This window comes from Glycine max, chromosome 10 (assembly GCF_000004515.6).
Source record: "Glycine max cultivar Williams 82 chromosome 10, Glycine_max_v4.0, whole genome shotgun sequence".
Lineage (NCBI taxonomy): Eukaryota > Viridiplantae > Streptophyta > Magnoliopsida > Fabales > Fabaceae > Glycine > Glycine max.
Window position 1 is genome coordinate 50,030,567 of NC_038246.2, and position 23,076 is coordinate 50,053,642.

The 23,076-nt window shown below is 35.4% G+C and overlaps 2 protein-coding genes and 1 pseudogene across 4 annotated transcripts; 1 reads left to right on the forward strand and 2 right to left on the reverse strand.

The window, feature by feature from the left end:
- The first annotated feature begins 152 nt into the window (after window positions 1-152).
- Window positions 153-9,471, forward strand: LOC100790885 (uncharacterized). 2 transcript variants are annotated; one of them, XM_006589646.4, is made up of 9 exons: window positions 153-490; window positions 801-3,580; window positions 5,320-6,466; window positions 6,625-6,953; window positions 7,023-7,223; window positions 7,662-7,822; window positions 8,140-8,228; window positions 8,302-8,373; window positions 9,128-9,471. In XM_006589646.4, exons 1-8 carry the CDS (start codon window positions 316-318, stop codon window positions 8,331-8,333), a joined length of 4,914 nt encoding a protein of 1,637 aa, XP_006589709.2. In that variant the 5' UTR covers window positions 153-315; the 3' UTR covers window positions 8,334-8,373; window positions 9,128-9,471. The 2 variants fall into 2 exon arrangements, with proteins under 2 accessions (XP_006589709.2, XP_003535740.2); XM_003535692.5 differs by lacking the exon at window positions 7,023-7,223.
- A 135-nt stretch (window positions 9,472-9,606) lies between these two features.
- Window positions 9,607-12,259, reverse strand: LOC112997710 (pentatricopeptide repeat-containing protein At5g04780, mitochondrial-like; annotated as a pseudogene). Its single transcript, NR_163797.1, has 2 exons — window positions 11,958-12,259; window positions 9,607-11,602 (listed from the first exon to the last, which is right to left on the reverse strand). The product of NR_163797.1 is annotated as a pentatricopeptide repeat-containing protein At5g04780, mitochondrial-like (transcript).
- Window positions 12,260-17,982: 5,723 nt separating this feature from the next.
- LOC100791940 (cationic amino acid transporter 7, chloroplastic) lies at window positions 17,983-21,802 on the reverse strand. Its single transcript, XM_041005999.1, has 5 exons — window positions 21,309-21,802; window positions 20,942-21,161; window positions 20,493-20,841; window positions 20,093-20,327; window positions 17,983-18,800 (listed from the first exon to the last, which is right to left on the reverse strand). Exons 1-5 carry the CDS (start codon window positions 21,682-21,684, stop codon window positions 18,226-18,228), a joined length of 1,755 nt encoding a protein of 584 aa, XP_040861933.1. The 5' UTR covers window positions 21,685-21,802; the 3' UTR covers window positions 17,983-18,225.
- Between the last annotated feature and the right edge of the window lie 1,274 nt (window positions 21,803-23,076).

Sequence of the window (23,076 nt, forward strand, 5' to 3'; positions counted from 1 at the left end):
ATAAAAATCATATTTTTTTAAAAAATCGTAAATAAACAAATAAGTTCTACATAGATTATTAATTTTAAATTGATTTGTAAAATATATTTTTTATTTTAAAAAAAAATCCATATAAATTCATATGAATTCACAATCCAAAATCTGCTGGGTGTATAAGAAAAAGGCTGGGGCAATAAGAAAAACCCATAAAACATAGATGGAATGAATCCATTTCCAATTTCCAATCCAATGAATAGAATTACTACCAGGATCCCAAAATTTGAATTGTAAACAGCGCCAAAACCACGCTATTCATCGATGTGAAGCGAAGAAGAAATGTCGGCGATGGAGAAGCACGTCGTGCAGATCTTCGAGCGAAAGAAGCGAATCATCGACCAATCACGACAACAGTGCCATCTCTGGGAGCAACACCTTTTCCCCAAACTCCGCCTCAACGGAATTCCCCCTCCGCCATGGCTCTTCAACTCTTCCCTTCAGGCAAATCCACAAGGTAACAAACCCTCCCTCTCGCGTGTTCACGATTACGGTTCAGTTTTTCGACTATTGAGATTTCAGTGTTAGGTCTCGCTGATTTTTGCTTCGCATTTTGTTTTGATGACATGGAGGAACAATAAAATCCGCTTCGTGGCTTCGTAGAATTGAAAATTGGTAGAAATGATAATTTGCGTCCGTACACTTTTTGAGGGAGCTAGTTTCAATTAGCAATTCTGTTGTAGTTATGTATGAGCCGCAACGTCTCGGCCAATTTTCCTTTGCGAAATTTGATCCTAATTTGGTGATAATGTACTCTTTCTCTGCAGGGTTAAGCAAAGATGATCTCGTTTCCGAAGTTCTAATTTCGCAACCACAGTATATAGTTCCTTTCCCTGGTCTGTACAGTAATCTAGATGCCGTGTCCTGTGGTGTTCACTATCCAATTGGTTTGCATAATGAAGGTCGTGCTTTAGAAAAGGAGTGTAACACGGGAGATGGGGTTTCGAATTTGCCAGATTGTTCTGTCAACTATGCTGTATCTGCCTCAAGTGGTCCTCCAGAATTGGATTCAGGTGCTGTATCACCACCTCAGAATCAGATTGAAGCAAGAGCCTCTGACAGTCACCACGACCCAGCTCCGTCTCTCGCAAAGTTGCAAAGGTCAAAGCCGAGGCAGAAGGCTCTGGAGCTACGTAATAGTGCAAAAGCACCCAGACGATTGTCAAGAGAAGATGATAATGCCAGTGTCTGTGCTGGCACAGTTACAGGTTCTGCACCCTCAAGTCAAGAGGCAGAACATGCAATGGAGTCGGATGTAGTCAAAGATTTTCATTCCAACATCCAAAGTTGTTCCATGGAAGAAACAAAAGCATGTGATTGTGTAACTAAGTACTCTGGCCGGATGACAAGATCTAAAAGTTCATTCCAGAAATTCAACTCTTTGAATGTTGCCAGTCCTTCTGTAGCGAAGGAAGATGGCCCTCCGCCTAATAATTTGAATGAGTCATTTGAGATAGTCAACCAACCTTGTTTTGCAAATGGAAGTTGTGGCGTCAATGAAGCAAACAAAGGGGATTATCAGAGCAACGAAGCTGGAAAAAGTGTGCATGATGAGAGATTAACAAAATCTAGAAGTTCTAGCCAGGCCAGATGTAACAGTGAACTGTTGAAGCTTGACAGCACCTTGGGCAGTGGCAAAGGAGTTGGATTCTGTGATCACAGGCAACCAATTACACATGCTGAACTAACAGAATTAAGCAAAGTCGCTGATTGTAACAATGGAAGTGGTAGGAATACAGTTAAAGATGGAAATTCCTGCCTCAGCAAACAAGAAAGTAACATTCATGGTATGATAAAATTACTTAGAAGTTCCTGCCCATCACCAGGGCATGATCTTTTGATGACTAGTGGTTCTGTAAGGTCTATTGATAAATCAGTGCCATTACCTCAACCTTTAATTCCACAGAATTCACAGGATCCTGTGGTGTCTGTTGTTGGGACCTTAAGTACTCAAAAGGATCCTGACTTTTCTGCACTAAAACCAAAAGATCATTTGAGTAGAAGTGGTTCTGAAACGATTGAAAAAGTCCAAAGTAAGAAGTTTTGGAATATACAGCCTACCAAACTGGATGCTACAAGGTTATCTTCAAGTCCAAAGTATTCCAAATTAGATATAGAAATTGGCAGGAATTCTGCAGTCAAGGAGAACGTTGCAGCACTAGCTACCTCTGGAAATATGAGGGCTGTGGCTACTTCTGCAAATGAAGGATCATTAAGGCCAGTGAGTTCTTCCAATTTTTATGGTGGGTCTTTACATGCAGAATCAGTAAATGTTGAAGCAGTGGTGGATGAGAAAGTCTTGGATGCCCAAGAAAATATACCATATGATGCCCTTCCCACTGATAATGTTGAGCACAGATTTGCTGCAATTGTTGATGAAGTTGATGCTGACTCTGATGGATTAGTTGAAAAAGATCCTTCTTGTGTTATCCCTAAGGTTAGGCAGAATGTATCAGTCATGAAGCTGCCCGCTGATTTTATCATGTCTGTGATGCCTATGCAACTTGATTTTGATGATGTAGAGGAGACAAGTGTGAGTGGAATTTGTAGTTCTGATTTGAAAGAGGGGCAACAGGGAGTGTCACCAGAAGAACCTCTGAACTCGTTGGAACCTGTAAAATTACTTGAAGAGGAAACTTCTTCTGTATGCCAAATTAAATGTAACTCTTCGGGGGAGATGCCTTTGCTGCAAATGCGGGAAGTACCAATCAGAGAAGGGGAGCCTTATATGGAATATTGCGCAAGCCACTTCAAGGAGGAAGATATAGCTAGGGCAACACTAAGTGCCGTGCCACCAAACAAAGAGATACCTATGGTTCAGAATGAATTCTGTATTCGTACTTCTTCGTTGATGTATCATTCAAGTCCTTCACAAGTTGCTGGTGAAAATTCATCAAGAAGTTTGTCAAAAGAAGTTATGCCATCAAAATTTGTTTCAGTAAACAGTAAACTAGAAAATGTTGAATGTAGTACTAAGTTGGCAAATTTTTCTTCTGAAGCAGTTATGGGAAATGATCTGCATAAATCCACAGATGAAAGTGTTACAAATTTCACTATTGGGTTCCCATTTTCTGCTCCTATGGATGATGTTAATGTTGGTTTGGCACAACAGCCCCCCAATAGCATTACCTTGTGTAAAGATGGTGAGGTGTTGCATAAGACATTGCACAGTGATGGAAAAATTACCAGCTTTTCAACTGATTTCCAGATTTTCAGAATTTCCCCCAAAAGTTTCACTTATGATGTGGAACATTCTTGTCCTCAGCATAAAAGAAGGAAGATTGACATTGAAACAGAGAGATTTCGATCCGCCTCTTCAAACCTCTTGGAAAAGCCATGTGATTCTATTGACCAAGGGCCTGTGAGTAGAAGCTTGAGTATTGAAGAAGACAGCCGGGAGGTTGCCCTAGAAGTTCAACATTTGCCATCTGATCCAGAGGATGATACAGGACATCAATCTATTAGTAACATCCCAACGGACGAAAAGCAATACAACGGGGAATGCCAAACAATGGAAGACTCCTCACTTAAAGTGAGAAAAGAAGAGGTACATAATATTTTGTTTTACGTTCTTAAAATTTTAAGATTAGTCTGCGTAAGATTTCTTTCTTTAGGATTAAATATGAATTTTGTGTACACCTTGCACTTGCGAGTTGGTATAAAATAATTCAATATCAAATTGTATGTCAGAGAGTCTTGGTTAATATCTTCGAACTTTATTGTCATAATTATTGTGCTGTGTTGTTTTGGCATAGACATAACTAGATTTATTTTATTCGATGTCACGTGCTCCTTTGAAAGCTATTTTAGATATAATTTGTTTTGAGAAATGAAAATTATGCATTTCAACTTTCTTCAAAATTCCAACAAGATTTCCATCAATGTCTATGTGATGTTCCCAGGAAGACCAGATCAGAGAGCGTAACAGAAACTATTTAGAATTCGGAGAAGTGAAAATGCTGAGGTGATAATTGTGCATTGTGGAGTAAAAATGTTGTAGCAAAATGTTGTTAGCTTGATCAGTTTAGGATTAGAGGCAGCAGGGATACAGAACAAAGAAACAGAGAGAAGAGTAAGGTAGGAAGAGAGTTCAGTTACTTAAGAATCCAACATTCCTTATTCGAATAGAAAAGCACTATTCTTTAAAATCTACATAAAAAAACACTGAAAATGCAATATATTCCCTGAATTAACAGAAAAACTGAGTCAAATAAAAATGAAAAGAAGAAATCCTAAGAGATGATAAAACCCAATACAGTAACACTATAATGTGACATCTATACATTGAATTGAGATGCCAATATAATTTTTTTCTTGTTCTCTTCTAAATTTTAGTGTTTATTGTTTGAAAATTGGCTGAGAGTAGATGACACATTTCACGGCAAATGAGCTAGTGGAAAGTTGAATTTATGATCCAATAGCTATTTACTATAGATAAATAATAGTTTTATGCTACATATATATAGAAGTGGAAGCAGAAAGTATGAAAAAGGATTGCCATCTGTCAAAAAGGGCGAGGAGGGAGACATAGATAAGCGATAAAAGTGAGAATCCTATGTTGACAAATGTAAGAATAATTTAGGTAAGCTGATATTCAAAAAGGAAAGATAAATTTAAAACTGAACTCTAGAAAGCTACTGATATAATTTCACATTGGTTCTTTAATTTGGGGTTTCTTTCTTTACATGCAAGTATAGAACACTATGGCATTGTATGATCCATGGATTGGTTGTTGTTTTTGTACATGCATATTCTTTTCTATTTAACACTGTTTAGCATGCATTACCTTTCCTTCTACAGATATCAGAAAACTTGAATAATTGAATTGTTTGAATAGTGATACACTTAGAGGAATTGGTGAATGAGTAGAAAGGCACAATCTACTAACTTGCTGGGTTGTCAATAATAAAGTTTCAGGCAAAAATGAGGTTTACTATTTAACAAAAAATTTAGACGTCGAGATCTGAGATGTTTTGCTGGATTTGTCAGTGACTTGTTTTAACATACACTGTATTAGCCAGAACTATAAAATAAGTTTTACTATTTTAACAAAAAAGTTAGACTTCAAGTTCTCAGATATTTTGCTGGATCTCTTTGTTTGTCAGTGGCTTGTGTTAACATATGTTGTATTCAGCCAAAACTACACCTGAAACTGGAAATTTTGCAATGTCTTACTATGCAGGAAAGTAAATATACAGATGTATGAGTGTAGGTTTAGAGCTGTGAAAGTTGCCTTTTCATTTAAAACGTTCTGAGTAAACTGTTTAAATGTTTTCCTGTTGGCAGAGCTGTATCTTGGATGGAAGAGACAGAAGTGAAGACACCCTTGTGTTGGCAGTGGCAAAAACATCAGGTTTTAGTATTGACCCAACGATGGGATGCACCATGGATGAGAAGGTGGAGTTGTGGCATCATCAGGTTAGTTGTGGACAGGAATGTGCAGAACATCTTGAACGAAGCACTTCAAGTAGAAAAGTTTGTCCAGGAGGAAATGCTAAATTCTCAAATGGAATGCCTGCTTCTCCAGGAATGCAATGCTTGGATTTGGTTGGTACAGGTGAGACTATAGCAGAGCTTGAAGGGCTTATTATGCAAGCAGATAATGCACAGCCATGCATTGCTGGAGATCAAATAGATTTGGAAGAGATAGATCTTCCAAGTAACTCAATAGATTATACATCCCTTGGTAAATCTAGGTTCATGCATTCTTCATCGTACAATTCTTTAACCCCTTATAAGTTGCATAACATACCAGAGCCCTATCAGTCTTTACCTAATGGACTACTGGAGGGCTTAGGTATAAGGACTTCCCTTTCTCTAAGCGATGGAAGCCCGAGGTCCCTTTCTGATTGCCAACCAAATTGCAAGGGTCAGTACACTTCTTCAGTTCAAACTCTTTGGGATCGAATTAATTCAAACTTAGGCAGTTCAGGAAAGCGTAAGAGTTTAAAATTAGACCTTCCCTGCATTACTGAAGAAAATGAAAATGTGGATGAGATTGCTGGTACATGCCAAATGGGCATTGATTCCAAAGAAATGGCTGGCTCAAATATAAGAGAACCCCTAGCTGAGATTGTAGATAATGTAAACCCCTCTGCATCAGTTTTACAAGATGATATATTAACAGGTGGACGTGAAGATATTTTAAGCACAGAGTTTAACCTCAGTGGGACTTGCAATAAGGCAAAACATAAGCTTGACAAGCAGGATGGCAATAGGAAAAGATTCACAAGAAAGGGGAAGGAGAACCATAATATATCGCTTGGAGCGAATGGTGTCAAGAGGACTGCTGAATCAGTTTGCAAAAGGCCCAGTAGGGGAAAGTTATCAGGAAAAGATAGTATGAAACAAGGCTCCTTTAACAATATTGTATCCAACGTTTCATCCTTTATTCCATTAGTTCAACAAAAACAAGCGGCAGCAGTTGTTACAGGTAACTGATCTTATCTATTGAGTGACTTTAAGATAGATATTTTCCATTATAAAATTTGGCTTCTAGGAGACTGAAGTTCATCTTGTGACATGGTAACACAAATGGTCATTCACTTTAATAATTATTTGAACCTTACTGTTTGAAGTTTGAACTCGTAGGCAAGAGAGACATCAAAGTGAAGGCCCTGGAAGCAGCTGAGGCTGCCAAGCGTATGGCTGAAAAAAAAGAAAACGAGCGCAAGATGAAGAAAGAGGTGTTGCGAATTGAGCGGGAAAGGTTGGAGCTGGAGCTGCAGAAGAAAAAGAAAGAGGAAGAACGAAAGAAAAAGGAGGCACAAATGGCAGCAAAGAAGCGGCAGAGGGAAGATGAAGAAAAAAAGGAGAAAGAAAAAAAAAGGAAGCGAGTTAATGACATGAAGAAGCAGCAGCAAGAGCATGAGAAGATACTGGCCAAGAAGGAAGAAATAAAAATACAACGCCGAGCTACGGTAAAATAATTTTCCCTCCCTCTCTCTCTTCTTTTAGGAAAATGCTAATACATGGGATGTCTGGTCTAGGGTGAAGTCCTAGAAAATAAGAAAATTATGGATGAAAGAGAAAATTATAAGAATTTGCCAGTGCAAGACAAAAGAGAATGCAATATGGAGAAAATTTCTGAAACCGAACCGTTGGCCATGAGGGATTCGGCAAATGATAAAACAAAAGAACCACATCCTGAATATTCGGAATCTGTGAATGATTGTGCTAATAATGGACAGGTAATATTATTTTCTCTGGCCCTCTTCTATGTTGTCGTTAATATTCATATTTTGCAGAATTTCATAGTACTTTGGTCAAGGCTAGGAGTAATATTTTCCCACTGTATGAAAATAAATGCTCTTCTAACGATGCATGATATACTTGTTTTCTAGCCAGTCTAATAGAACCAATGTGTTTGATGTGATCTCATATGATTTTAGCTTTGAAATGCTATTATTATTACTATTTTTAAAGCCACTTGCTTCCAAGCATATGATGCTTAACAATTGAAGTCGGATTTATGATTTATCCAATCAGTTTTTGGCTTATCATTATTCTTATCGGAGGAGAAAGACTGCTATGTAGTAAACTGTCAATCATACATTTTGAATATTTAATTTTGTGCTTTGGACTTGCTTTTATAATCATCTGAACATTTAAAATATACGTCTTTATAGGTAATGGACAATTTGATTAAAGCCGCTGAAGATGATGACTTGATCATAAAAGACTCACTTCAAGAGCAGTCATATGAGATCTCTCCATATAGAGGTTCAGATGATGAAGATGAAGACGAGGATGACCTGCCAAATAATAAGTTTATCCCTTCATGGGCAAGGTTTGTGACTGTTCATGTTTTTGGAGCTTACTATTTTATAACGCCATTCTTTAATTTGATGTCTGTGGGGGTTTGAAACCCTTCATAGTATATGTGGGCCTTCTTTATTCAAACTGAAAGAAGGAAAAAAAATTAAATAAAAGCTTTAACGACAGTAAGCGGTTGGCACCAAGCATATATATTGCCTTAAACTTTCTGTTAGTAATCAGATTACTGGGGTCTGGTGATATTTGATATTTACTGTTTGATGATAGAAATTCGTTGGAATTTTAGCTTATCCATTTTTCTGAAACATTGTGTGATTGCTTTCTCTGCAGCAAGCATAGCCTGTCTCTGATTGTTTCTTCCCAGAAAATGGACCCAGAAACGATATTTCCTCCGCAAAGTTTTTGTAATATAGCAGAAGGTAACTCTTGAAATTAATGAAGTTGAATATATGAGTTGTCTGAAACTAAGCATTAAACTACCTTCTTTTGTAGTTCTCCTGCCTCGGAAGCTTCAGCTACAGTAGCCGAGCATAGTGATTTTAGTAACACGGGATTGTGTTAAAGGTACGCTGTCTCTTATGTATGTATGTATGGAAAGAAGCAGTTAGTTCCCTTTTAACGGTTTGTTAGCCTAATTGGGAATTCTGAAGGTCGATAATTTGTTCTAATATTCTATCTGTTTGTAAACTACCTGTATTGCTATTGTCTTATAAGAATCACTTTATTATGGGTTCACAACTGTGAATTTTTACACTAATGAATAAGTTTAACATTGACAACTTATAATATAGTGATAATGCGCAAATACCATATCTAATAATAGTATAATATCCACTTTATTTGCTATAATGGATTTAAGTTTTGTGGTTTAGTTTCACTTTTCTTCGGAATATGGTGGAAGGTTTATTTGTTCTCATGTATCATTGATCAATTACTCTTTTGGAATGAAAAATATTGAAAATTGATAACCGATGAAAATTAAAAAACGTGAATGGGAATAGTTGCTTTTGGACGTTTATTTTTTTCTATTAAAACCTATCAAATGGTTGAAACAAGGGCAGACGAGTGTGGATGCCTTGCGATAGGCCCATCCACTAAATTGGAAAGATCATCGCCAGCTACGACGGAGAAGCAATTTATCTTGTACTGAGCTCTAAACATTATAAACAGTGTTTTTTGAAGCTACATCGTACTTTAAATTTTTTTACCGGACTTGAATTTTCCGAACGGTTAATTTTTTTTTACTTTGCACACAATATAATTTTACACTAATAAAGGTTTCTAATGTATATTTATCTGACATGTTTACTTGTGGCAGATTTTTTAAGAGCTTCATTAAGAATGAAGATGTAGCCGCCAAGATAATGAAAATTAGATCTTTTGATGTACCCTAAAATCTACTGCTTCTAAGGATCCCCTTTGTTGGAATTATTTTGTAATTTGTATAGTATCAAAAGTCACTGTATATATAACGCATTCCCTCTATTTCTCTTTTTTTTAGCCCCTCTTGGACTTGTAGTGTGAAGCTATCTTTCAAAACGCCGAATTTGGATTTTACTTCTGTTGAAGCTTCTGCTAAAGGTCTAAAAGATCAGCTGAGGACTTGTTTTGTTTCTGTTAGATTATAATTATAATATATAAAACCTGCGTAACTTCATTGTTGATAGTGCTGGTGCTTTCTAATTTTCTGCAACCTGTTTCTCAATGCCTAGAGTTTAAGAATATTAATGAATTATTTGAAGTTTTCCCACACACAGGACTTCGTTTACCGATTTGGGGTAATTTGCTCTTAATTTGTATTGTCAAAGGTAAATTGTCCACTATTATTAAAAAAATATTAGCTAATATTCAATACACCATTTTACTATTACCATCGTGCCCTCTTAAAAGCCCAGCTTAATATAAAAGAACAATTCTGATTTCCAAGATTACGCGTTACCATGCAGTGTATGTGCATCAAGTGTGGAGTAACTAATACTTCTGTGTTTTTTAACAAATTCGACGTGAATCAGTGTTGTGCACCAAACGCAGTTTCCCAACGCATACTTCTCCTTTCGCACTTTACGACAAACTGAAATCAACCATTTGCGTCAGCAAAAAGTTCCTATGTCCTATAAAACATGGATATGAGATTACCAAACGAAGTCAAAGTCACTCAAATGTGGTTTAAGATTGCAGAAATGAAAGTAAAACATAAAACTCACATTAGTTGGAGTTAATATATATATATATATATATATATATATATATCAAAACTTCACCGAAACTCTCCACAAGAACATAATCCATCCTTAAAGTGGTGAAAACGGTTTGTATCTCGAACAATAATCTCCCTGCTTGCAAACTTGGATACAAGTTTCATAAAAGTGTGGCAATCACCACAAATTCTGAGATTTTTTATAATTCTTATTGGTATCTCAGTAGGCAAACACACCAATCCAAAGGTAATGGCAAGCTTCTCACTGTGGTGCCCCAAAAGCATATGTTTCCTGCTCTCTTCCACGTCGTGCAGGTCATTATTGGTATCAACCTTGTAATTCAACTTCTTCAACTCTACCACCAAATTATCCAACTTAGCATAATTATCATCTATTTGTGGATGATTTCTCTCACCAACAGTAAATGAATGAATTTTATTCTTAATTTCAATCCAACTTGTACCCCTCTCCTTCCTCACATCAGTCTCTCTGAGAAGCTTCCTTGCTCTTGCAACTTCATCCGACTTTTTATTAGCTGCATATATATTTGCTAACAAAATGTGGTTTCCTGCATTGTTAGGCTCCATTTCAAACAGATGCTTGGCGGCAATCTCAGCAAACTCAATATTGCCATAAATTCTACAAGAGGCTTTGCAATTAGTTAGCTTAGTCCTCTAACAGAACCCCACATAGAACTAGTTGCATTAAATGACATTCTTCCTATCAAGTCATAAGCCTTTTGAACCAGTCCTGCTCGACCAAGAATATCGATCATACATGAGTAGTGAAGGACACTCGGTGAAAGATTGTGCTGTCTGACCATAAGATCAAAATACTTCTGTCCTTCTTCATGCAAACCCATATGACTGCATGCATTTAGTACAGATACATATGTTACATCATCAGGAAAGAAGCCTCTTTGCTGCATTTTTTCAAATAAGATCATAGCCTCCTGTGCAAGAGCATGTCTAGCAAACCCAGAAATCATCGCATTCCATAAAACAATGCTCCTAACCTCCACGAAACCTTCAAACACAAGGTAAGCTTCTCTTATGCAGCCACATTTGGCATACATGTCTATAAGGGAGGAAGCAACATAAATGTTTGAACCAAATCCAGACTTATGTGACATGGCATGTACTTGCTTCCCTTCAACCAAAGTTGCCAGGCCTGCACAAGCACTAACAGCAGATGATATATTAAATGGGTCCTGATCAAAGCCCATCAACTGAGCATTGTGAAAAAGTAGCAAGGCCTCATCATGAAAACCATTTTGCACATATCCCGCCATCATTGAACTCCACGTAACAGCGTTCTTTTCAGGCATACTCTCAAACATCTGACTTGCATCTTTTATTGAAGAGCACTTAGCATAGACATGGAGTAAAGCAGTTCAAACAAAACAATTTGAATCTATGGCAGCCTTAATTGAAAAAGCATGCAACTGCATGCACTCAAGTATAGCACATTTGAAGGCACAGTTACATAGAACACTGGAAATGGTAAATTCATTGAATGGTGTTACCTCTCTTTGCATTCGAATCAAAAGTTTTAGAGCTTTCCGATCCTCTGCATTCTGGGTCAGTGCTCCAATCCTTGTATTTCACAAAATTACGGGATGGGATGTTTGGTTTAGTTATTTTTTATTTTCATTTCCGACGAAAATAGAAAATGATATTGAAAATGTGTTTGAACAATAAAATCTTATTTTTAATGATTTAAACTGAAGACAGAAATTTCATTTTTGGTAAATTGAAAATAAAGTGATAAAAAATAATTTTAAACAAATTTAAAAATAAAATAAAAAAAACAAAAAGTCAATCAGTGTTTTTATTTTCAAGCAAAAAATCAAATAAAAAATGTTTTCAAAATTCTAATTTTTACAAAATAAAAACAAAAAATGAAAATAATCAAACACACTCAAAGCTTTTCACTAGCATTTCATCTTACTTTTTGCGAGTACTGTGGACTAAAGAACATTTTGAGTACATGTTAATCAGCATAGTTGACGTTAATATGTCCATTTCCAAGCCGATGCGAATAATCTGAGCATGGCATGCTCTTCCTCCCATGGATGATCCTGTTTTCGCACATAACTGCAAAAGATAGTGCAAATTTGACACACGATCCATGTGAACAACATTTTCAACCTTTGAGGATTCTGGTTTGGCCTCAGAAATAACTGATAATTTCCTGATATGGATGCCGTAATAATCACAAATCTCCCACACCTTCTCAACGTTTTCATGTCATTGGAGTCAGAGCAAAGGGAAACAATGTGAACAGATGTATTGTGTGATCTCGATGCCCATCTAACCTTGGGCCCTTTGGCATCATTGGGCCTTTCAGTTTAGACCATTTCCAACTCACGCCTGTTGCTTTCTGCACTCCCATTATTGTTTCGTACACTTCTTATTGCATTATGAAAAGACCATTCCAGAGTAGTTTTGTATCTTTTCATAATGCAATGGGAAGTGCTGAAAACAATAGTAGGAGTGCAGGAAGTTAGATCCCAAATATGAAATAAGTTCAGGCCCAAATATGTTGAAGAGCTCTTTAAGCCCAAAAGGATACAATGATTTACTACTACACTTCAAAGTTCTTAGTTCAACCTCAGAAGCTAATCACAGTACATATCATTCATCACAGAAGTTAATCAGGGTATTCCTTTTGACTTTGATAGTTTCATCAACTTGATAAAGGTTAGATCGTGGATATGATTTAAGGCCAGCAGAGATAACACAATGATTATTTTTTATTGGTGAATTAACCTGTAACTTGTTTTTGTCTTTCTCTATGAATGTAAGTGTGACAATCTTGTATTTGGATTAAAATACTTGCAATGTGTTTAATGTTTATCAATAATTTGTTCCTTAAAAAAAATACTAACATGGCAGATAAACTGAGTTCACATATACTTTCAGAATGTTTGTTCTCTTATTAATTATACTTAATTGTACAAATAATGGCATTCTGATTTCTACATTCATAAACTATAGGAAATGAAATCAAACAAAAACCTGTTATAAAAAATATAGTATGTACCCAAGAGAACTTTTATCTCACCTCATCATTGACATTTTCCATTTCTTCTATTTGTTTAAGAAAAAAAAAATATTAAGGTTAGCCAATGATTTACATATTTTATGCACTCATTGATATCCTTTGATATTCGACACGATAGCTTCATAATTTTCTTGGCAAAGTGACAAATGGAAACAGGAAAAAGAGATCTGTGCAAGTGCAATACATGCACAAAAAATAAAATGAAGTGTGTGGACCTCACAAAGTTGAGTAGACAACTGAACCAACCCATCTTTGTGTCAGTGAGTAGTAGTACTTGGTTGAATTCTCACAGTCACAGCAACAACTTGCTTTGAATTCCATTGAGAAAGTCTTTTCATATGATCAACCATATCTTAACTAACTAAAAGCTGAAGCAAAGAAACAAAACAAATACGAGATACCCAACCCATCATAAGAAGATCTCTCTCTCTCTCTCAACCTCAACCCCAACCCCCTTTTCTATATACCTCTTTTTGGGATGTACTTTACAGAAATGCAAAAAATAAAAAAGGCATTTATGTAGACTGCAAGTTGAAGTGAGGAATATATATATATATATATATATATATATATATATATATATTATCTTGGGTGAGTTAATTCTCTGATTGGTTTTTTTTATAAGATCTTTTCAGCTGGTCCTACTACTTGACAACTTTGTCCTCACATGTTGCATGAGGGCAGAAAGAAATCTTTTACAATAAAGAAAGAAAAGGACTTGAAATCACAAGTAGAGTAGGAGAATCAACACAAGTGCAGTATATAGCTAGGAATGGAACTTATTGAATTTCCATGACCCAAATCAAATCACTTGAAGTAGACACATTACGTTAAGTAGAATATATGAAGAAGGGATAACATACAAAAACTGTGAGGTAAAGTGTTGTCCTGGACGGACAAAATAGTATATCCCAATGAAATTATAAAAATACAATATCTGCTTTTCATATATGTTCATTACAAGACTGACTTTCGGCGTTGAACTTTGTCCTTTTGACATTACAAATTAGAATCCAAGTAGTGGAAACGACCAATTGTGATGGGATATGGGAATCCATGTCCATTGACTGTTTCATCATATATATGCTTTCACTTCTTTGAACACACTGATCCAGAAAAACTTAAATGAGCATCGATCTTATCTCATGGCTCTTGTTACAATAAAGATACTCGACAAAGAATGATGAGAAACATTAAGTCAAGGATGCTGACTCAAGTAAAGTCCGATTATACATGTCACTTTACTAGAAAAAGGTTTTACTATTTAATTAAAGTCACTACTTCGACAATCAATACCAACATGGATTAGGTCTAGCACGAGAAACTAATTCGCTGAAAAAGATACATATGAAACTTTTAACGTGACGAATCAAAATTTAAATCTCCAAACAGAGATGTATTCAAATTTAATATCTCATCATACTTCTCAATTAGGATTGAGAAAATACCTTTAGGATACCAAAGTCACAACTTTGATTGAAAAATGTTGACATGCCAATTGAAAAAGTAGTCGAACAAAAAAACAAAGATGAGAGTCTTTACATACGCACAAACCCAACACTTCTAGTTAGAAGTCTTCACATCAACTAAAAAGTCCCTTGCTCTCTTCCAATTGCACGCAACATGAATGGAATATTGATGTGGATTACTCTTTGGGTATTAGAATTGTCCTCTCTACTCTTTTAATGCAGAGTTAATTTCATTTATATCCTCCTCCATCCTCACTTTGAATCTTTTCCTTTGTTCCTTTACATTGTTGAAGTTACAATGGGATGGAATAGCAGACATGAATGCAGCTTCAAAATAAATAAAAAGAAGATGCCACCGGCCAACACACATAAATGGGACCATAGAAAGGGAAATCAAGGATGGGGGAGAAGGAAAAAGTAATTAGGACCAAAAAAGAATAAAAAGGGACAAGGCAACTTAGAGCAAAAAAAAATGGTGCATCAGACAAAGATGGTTCAATTAAGACAAAAGAAAAAACATGGTGCCAACATAATGGCCCATAATATTTTGTCCATATACTTATTTTGTCAATTAGAGACCACTATCATCCAACTAGCAAAGTAGATAAGGCGTGGGCGTGATGATTTGGTAGATTTCTGTTACACTTTTCTTAATTACTATTTTTAATTCAAGAGTTATATGTGAGGTTTACTAGTTATTTGCTACTGTGAAACTTAATATTTAAGCTGACCAACAAGAATAATGGACGGAGAAGAAACAATTCATATTTATAAATTTATTTCCGTGGGCGATAATTAATTAAATTGATGGTGCATGTAGAATAATTGGACAGAAGAATTAGTGGATCTTTTGATGAATGAAACAAGAGGAGCCAATAGATCATCTTGTTAATGATATGCATCCCTCATTCAACTTCCTAGCAAGATTCTGGTTTATACCACCAAGTACTGATTTAGTTGAAAAATCGAGACACTATAATTGAAGGAGTCACATATCATTAGGGATGCAGAAAAGAAAGTTCAAAAATACAAATGTGTCCAAAAGATGATTTGGTCTATACTTTTCGTTCCTTTTGTTTTTCAGTTACATTATATAATGTTTTTTCAGCTTCTAGTGCCTACCCGGTGGCATTCCGTATTTCCAGCCAGAGTCCTTCACGTGAACTTTTTTTTTTTTATTTCGGAGAACTTTAGGAGATGTTTGGCAGGAACAATGTTTTAATATTCTTAGAAAAATAATGTGGAAATAAAACTTTTTTATATTGAACAAAAGGAAATAAAATGTAATTTAAACATAACAAATTCTTTGAAATGTTAGTTTATAAATAGGTGATAATAAAAAAAATCACCTTTATAGTTGGAAACAAAACTTTCTCATGATAATTAAGTATTTTTTATTGAGAGGAAAGTATTTTTTATATATAAAAAATGTAGAACGGGGAGACATCTTCAATAATTACCGAGCAAAACACCAATAACATACATGGACTTCTAGTAGAATCCTACCTAAAAAATTATTACAAAGACTGATGGTAAATGACTATTTGTCCACTTAAAAAATCATTGCACATGCTTAAAGCGTACGTAATTTTACTTAATCACAGCTATTTAACTATCCCATGAATGCCAAAAAATGTTTTTGAAAAGAGTTATCGTTCAAGTAAGATTTTAGTTGTGTCAAGGAAAATCAAATTCATATTTGTAGCGAGAATAACTTAATGCAGTATTTCTTTATAATAACCAAAAAGTAATATTCTGGAATACATAAATCAAAATTAAGAAAATTAAAGTAATCTATTTAAGAGAAATATTTTAAAAAATTATATTCACGTTTAATTAAGAAATAGTTTTATTTTTTACTATCAAAATTTCATGTGAAATTATTTTTTTATTACTTGTCATTGTTTTTATATAATTTTTTAAAAATGACATTTTTGTAATTTGAAGAAATGAAAACAAAACACTTAAAGCATGGACGCCTAAAGATGCAAAACCTACCGTGCATCTAACAAGAAAGTTGGATTTACTAATACTAATGCTTGCCATGACCATCAAGATGTGACAGCACAAGATGTACGTACTTAATCAGATTCTTCGTTATCAAATTACAATTACAGCAAGTTAATCCTCGGATTCTCCATATTTTTTAATTAATTTCAAAAATTTATGTTAATGATGAATGAATCAACACCAATTATTACATTGCAGCACTATATACCCCTTCACTTTCTTCTTTTTAGAGTGACATCATGTCTACTTTGTGTCATATTAATTGCCCTTTTCCCTCTGAAATAGACTCCTTGTCATTGCATTGTGCTCTTGGCTTGCAAATGAAAATTCCATTGACACACTATAGTTAACAACCTCAATAGTAATCATACATTGAAAAAATGAATATACCCTCTAATGTTTTTATGTGTTAAATATATTTTTCATCTTGAGTATATTTTGGTTTTTGATATGGTAAAATTTTCTTTTTTATCTTTTTAAAATATAAATCAATATTTTTTTATTCCTATCATCATATGATGTCGATTTACTACTTGTATGTCTAATAGAAAATCACTTGATCATCTTATAAAAAAAATCAGTTAATCATATGAGGTAATATGCAAGAATGCATATATGATGTACAATGCCAATACATAACTCAATATTTTTTTACCTAAAAATAATGTTTTTAAATTTTGGAGGAATAGCAAGAATTATTTTTATAGAGAAAAAAAATCACTTATTTTACAGGAACTACAATTTCAAATTTTAGACATATTGAAAAATAGAAACCAAAAAAACTAAAAACATATTTAACTATATAAATTGTTATATAATTTTTCTATCTTATTTTTGTCTCTTTTATTATTCTATTTTGTCTATCACATTTTTACTTTTCTCTTTATAACCATTAGATCTTAAAAAAATTACTCTTTATTCTCATTATTTATTTTCTTAAGATTTAATGATTAAAATTAATTACTTATTATAACTATTAAATCTTTTAAAAAATGAAAAATAACTCTAAAAAAATCGCTCTTATAATAGATGAATCCATATATATATATATCAATTTTTTTGGCTTACAAAATATCCCCATCTTTAATTATCCTCACAAAGATCAAGGAAGTCCATATAGCATCTCAAGTAAAAGTATTTATTAGCATTTCTCTAATATTTTTACGTGTAAAGACTAAAGACTACTGTCATTCTTGTGTTTATAAAATATTTATATCCTTAATTATACTCATAAAGATCAAGAAAGTCCATATGGCATTAAAAAATGTTAAACGTACACACCTCATTTTTTTATATACGAATGGAAGAAAGAAATAGATTAAAAAAAACAGAGAAACAGAAAAACATATCTAGTGATGAAAGTAATATAACAATAACAATAATTCAGTCTCACAAAAGTTGTGTTTAGGTGTTAGAAGTCAGAGAGTTGATAGGCTACAAAAACTGAGTTTTTTTTATTATTTCATTTTTGATTTGGGGATATAAGCCAGAGAATTTACAAAAGAGATCACAACCTAAGCCAGTCTAACTATACAATTCGCCACTTCTACAAAAGTTGCAACCTATTCTAATTTGACATGTAATCCACATAATTCTCCCTCCCCCACGTCCAAAAAGGTTGAGGTGACTTAAATTAAAAAAACAACATAAATAAAAAGGACAATGTATTCTATCTACACTTTGAAACTAATTTGGTCCTCAATTTCTTTTGATTCCACGTGGATTTCTCCATTCTTAATTGCAGTCAAAGAACCATCTCCTGCAGCATCAAAGCTAGCATGAACACTGTAGAAGACATAGAAAAGCACCGCAACAGCCGAAAAGAATCCAAAACGAACATAGGATGGCCCATCCAGTGATCCCAACAGAAACACATTAAGAAAGATTGATATAGAGGGTATCCACGGCATGAATGGGACACCCCAGAATTCAGGCTTTCTCACTTGAGGGACCATGCAATGGAAAAGTTGTAATATTGCAATCGCAATAACACCACTGACACTGAGCATCCCTGCCTTCGCCCCTCCTGTGGGTACAAATTTCCAAATAAGGGTGAACATGATTGCGGTTATGGAAAATGAGCAGAGGAAGGACAATGTAGGCCATGGATTTGTTGTCCCTGTAGCCACATAACGTCTATAGATCACGGCATTTGCCACCATGTAAAAGACAAAGAGGGTGCCTATAGACACCAGATTGAGGAGGACATCAAGATCAGTGAAAAGGGCTATTGCCGCTGTGAAGATACCTGAAAAAGAAGATTATATATATATATATATATGAGTGAGTGACACCAGAAATACTCAAATAGCCTAGTAGCCTTAGAGGGAGATGAAAAGGAATTTTAGATAAGAGGATTGTGAGAAGTCAAAACGCACCACAAAGCATAAAATCATGGAAATCAAATAATCCATCATTGAGGGTAACTTTAACTAGCTACATAAAGAGCTATGGTCTTGATCAGTCAATTATTCCAATCAAGAGGAATATATTACTCGTCCAATAGTGGGGGTCGAATCAATTAAAACCACCAATATCTTACATGTGAAATGCTTTATTATTCTTCTAATGCGTTGTAAAGGAAAGGAAAAAACGGGAGTCACATATAGAAGCCTATTATTTTACATGAGTGAGTGATTCACATCTTTCCATCCTAAACCACACAGCAAACCGCAAAGCACAGTTGTCATAGTCCTTTCCATCCATATCCAGTGAAGATACTGTTCATTGAACGCGTGATTTCAAGCTAGTCCGTGTAAAGGACGGGATAGGCACACATACCCTAAAAGAGAGGGGGCGGGGACCATATATTACTATACAAAATATGGGAAACCACGTTATAGGCTTACAAAGCTTGAGAACATGTGACACCCATATGGGAAAATCTTTTCTAACAAGCACTATTTTGGAGTACGTTACCCACTTTCACTTTCAAATAAAAATAATGCTACGTACAAAAGCAAAAACAACGGTTTATTTTTCACAATAATCTATGTTAAGCGATGTATCTGACACCTCTCTTACTTTAATTATTTGTTTTAGAAGTGTTACTGCATTATGCACACAGCAGCGAGTTTTATTGAGAATCAGAATGCAAGAATCACACAGCAATTGAGACTCGTATCAAGTAAGATCAAAGAGACCTTAAATTGCATTGACTTTGTTTGAACAAAATCCAAACAAACACACTCTTAGCGATACGCATTCATGGATCAGAAAAACATCCACCCACTTGAAGATAAGGCTGAACTCAATCTCCTCCTCCATAGGCAATGAGACAATGCGTCAAGAATCGGGGAATCACTATCCCCATTCACGTTACATTAATGAGAAGAAGAAGAAAAAAACAAGTGTGGGATCACAGAACTAGCGCGATAACACATGAGCCAAAGAGACAAAGTTGTTGAAAGTGGGTCCCCTACCCCTCTTTCCGAAATCACACAATCAACGCCCATAACACAACTCAGAACACAGAGGAGCAGATAGATATTCAAAAGAAAAAATCTAAGAAGTAGAAATAGGATGAATTGAGGTACCAACCAAGAAATGCGGAGGCGTTGACAGGGGTAGAGGTCTTGGGGTGGACCCTAGCGAACCAAGAGGGGACCACATTAGAGCGGCCGATGACGCACATATATCGAGCCTGACCCAGCATAGCCACCAACAGTGACGTCAATATTCCAAAACTGGCCCCCACTCCTATCACTCCAGATATCCATCCCCAACCATCCGATCTTCCACTGAACGCCGCTGAAAATGGTGCTTCCGCATTAATCTGCACAATACACCCATCATATCATAATCATAATCATCCCTTCAAATTTTAACCCACAAAATCAATTAAAATTAATTCCACTCCCAAAAATTCAAATCCAATGATAATTGTATTAAAACTAATTTTATAAATATCTAAAACCAAGAGACACTTTATAAAACTAACCATATCGTAAGGGAGAAGTTTGGTCATGGAAGCAGCCATAAGACAGTAGAGAACCGTAACGATAACAACGGAACCCGAGACGCCTACCGGAATATCCTTGACTGGATCCCTCACTTCTTCTGCCATAGTCGAAACGGCATCGTAGCCTATGTAACTTAAATAAACGGCGGCAGCACCCTTGAAGACGCCGGCAGCACCATGCGGGAAAAATCCGGTGGGACTTTGCGGGTTAGCGGGTTCGGTGAAGTTCTTCCAACTACCTCTCCAGAATCCCACCATTATCACAAACGCTATAAACAATATGTGCAGCAAGGTCAGAATCATGTTGACCACCGAACTCTCCCTGGTGCTGAAACACAAACAAAAACAAAAATCCAAGGTTAATAATAATATAAGAGACTTGAGATTGAGAATGAAGCTTCATTGTAGGAACTGCATGTGGAAGCAACCTGTAGCAGATGACTAGAGTGATGACCAAAACGACGGCGACCGCGACGATGTCTATTTCGTTAAAGCCTTTGGGAAAAGACGGCACGGTGAGGCGCCATTTGGCGGAGGAGATTCCGATGGTGGTGCCTAGGTAAACCGTCAAGCCTCTGGCGACGGCGGCATTGGAAAGCACGTAGTCCGCCACCAGGTTCGCGCCGGTCAGAAATGCTGCAAATTCACCTGCGAAAACGACGCCGTCGTATTAGGTGACAAACTAAATGTTAAACGAAATAGAATACTGATAATGTATGTATGTGACTATGTGTCGTGCGGAGATTGATTTGAGAAACACGTGTTTTGTGTTTCTCGGGAAGTGTGGTGACGGACCGAAGGTGACGCGGAGGTAGCTGAAGGCGCCGCCGGCGACGGGCATGTCGACCGCGAACTCGGTGTAGCAGAAGGCGGAGAGGAGGGCGCAGAAGCCGGCAATGGCGTAGGAGAGGAGGACGGCGGGGCCGGCGTAGCGGGTGGCGTGGCCGGTGGTGACGAAGACGCCGGCGCCGACCATTCCGCCGATGCCGAGGCCGACGAGATCGAACCAGCGGAGGGTCTTGCGCATGCTGGTGCCGGAGCGGGAGCGGACCTGACTCATCTCATCGTAGGAGGTGGAGACGGAGAGGGCGCGTTGGGCGAGGCGCGTGGGGGTGTGAGAGAGTGCGTTGAGGTACGCGCGGAGGCTCGAAAACGATGAGGAGGAGTCCATTGAGGTTGAGTAAAAGAGATGATTTTGATTTGTGAGTGCGAAATGGTTGGTTTTATAATGTCTGCAACTGGGAAATGCTTGAGAACAGTAGAATACTAGAAATGAATCGTGGTGCTGGTGCCATAAATATTATTACTATATCTAGATTCAAAACTACTCTTCACCACTTCATTATAAAACTCAATGTGCCCAATTAAACTCAAAACTATTTATTTTCCACCGTAACATGAAAACTTTAAGTTAGTCACCGTCTATTTCCCTTCGTACAAATTCAATTTTACCTTTTATATTCGTTTTATATTATAAAACTTACCATAAAAGAAAGTTTTGTGACCATGTAATATCTTCTTATTTGTTTTCTAACAATTAATTTATATTAAATATAATATATTCATATTAATAAATTAATTATTAATCAAATATTAATACATAAATTAGTTTCATCAATCTGTATTTTACAAATTGATTTGTATGAAATATATATATAAATTTAAATTATTAGCACATTTCAATATTTATAATAATTGATCGATAGGTGTTTCACTGATAATAAATTAATGCATTAAACATATTTAACTTCAAAATTTATTATATTTAAATATGTGATTTCTCTCCTTTTTTTTTATTTTTAAGTTTTATTTATATTTAAAAAAAATCCATAAAAAGTTTGATAGAAATATATAATTAATATTTACTCTGCTTGAAGAACTCATTTTAATTAAAATAATTATAAATATGGTTTAATATTTATTTATTATTTTACTAAATATAAAAAAAAAGACATTCAGAAAAAAAAAATGTCTTAATGTGTATCAGAATATTTATTAAAAACATGTCTTATTCTGTATCAAAATATTCCACGTGCATTGTTTTTAAAGATCATGTCCTAATGTGTATCAAATTTTCCACGTGAAATGTTTTTAACGATTATGTATTTTGGTTTTTTTGACGGAAAAGATCATCATGTCTTAACGTGTATCAAATATTCTGTTTACTAACTTTTTTTTATGCGTTCTATTTACTGAGTTCAAGATTCACTATTTGAATCCACTTTCTGCAGGGCACTTCTTAATTTGCAAAACCAAATTTTGAAGTGATGTTTTTCTATTAAGAGTTGATTAGTTCTTTTCTGTTTGCTTTTTTAGAGAGGAAGAGTTGATTAATTAGTTTACCCTTTCTCCATATTTGATTAAAATTCAAGACTTTTACCAATCATATATTTAATTAAACTGAAGATACATTATTTATTAAATTAGATTTAATTCATCAACACCATTTAATACAATGACTAGATAGTTAAGTTTTCTAATTGTCTTTTTTTTATCACCATCATATTAGTTTAAAATAGTTTTTACTTGAGATAATGATTTATTTTTGTCAAAATTATAAGTA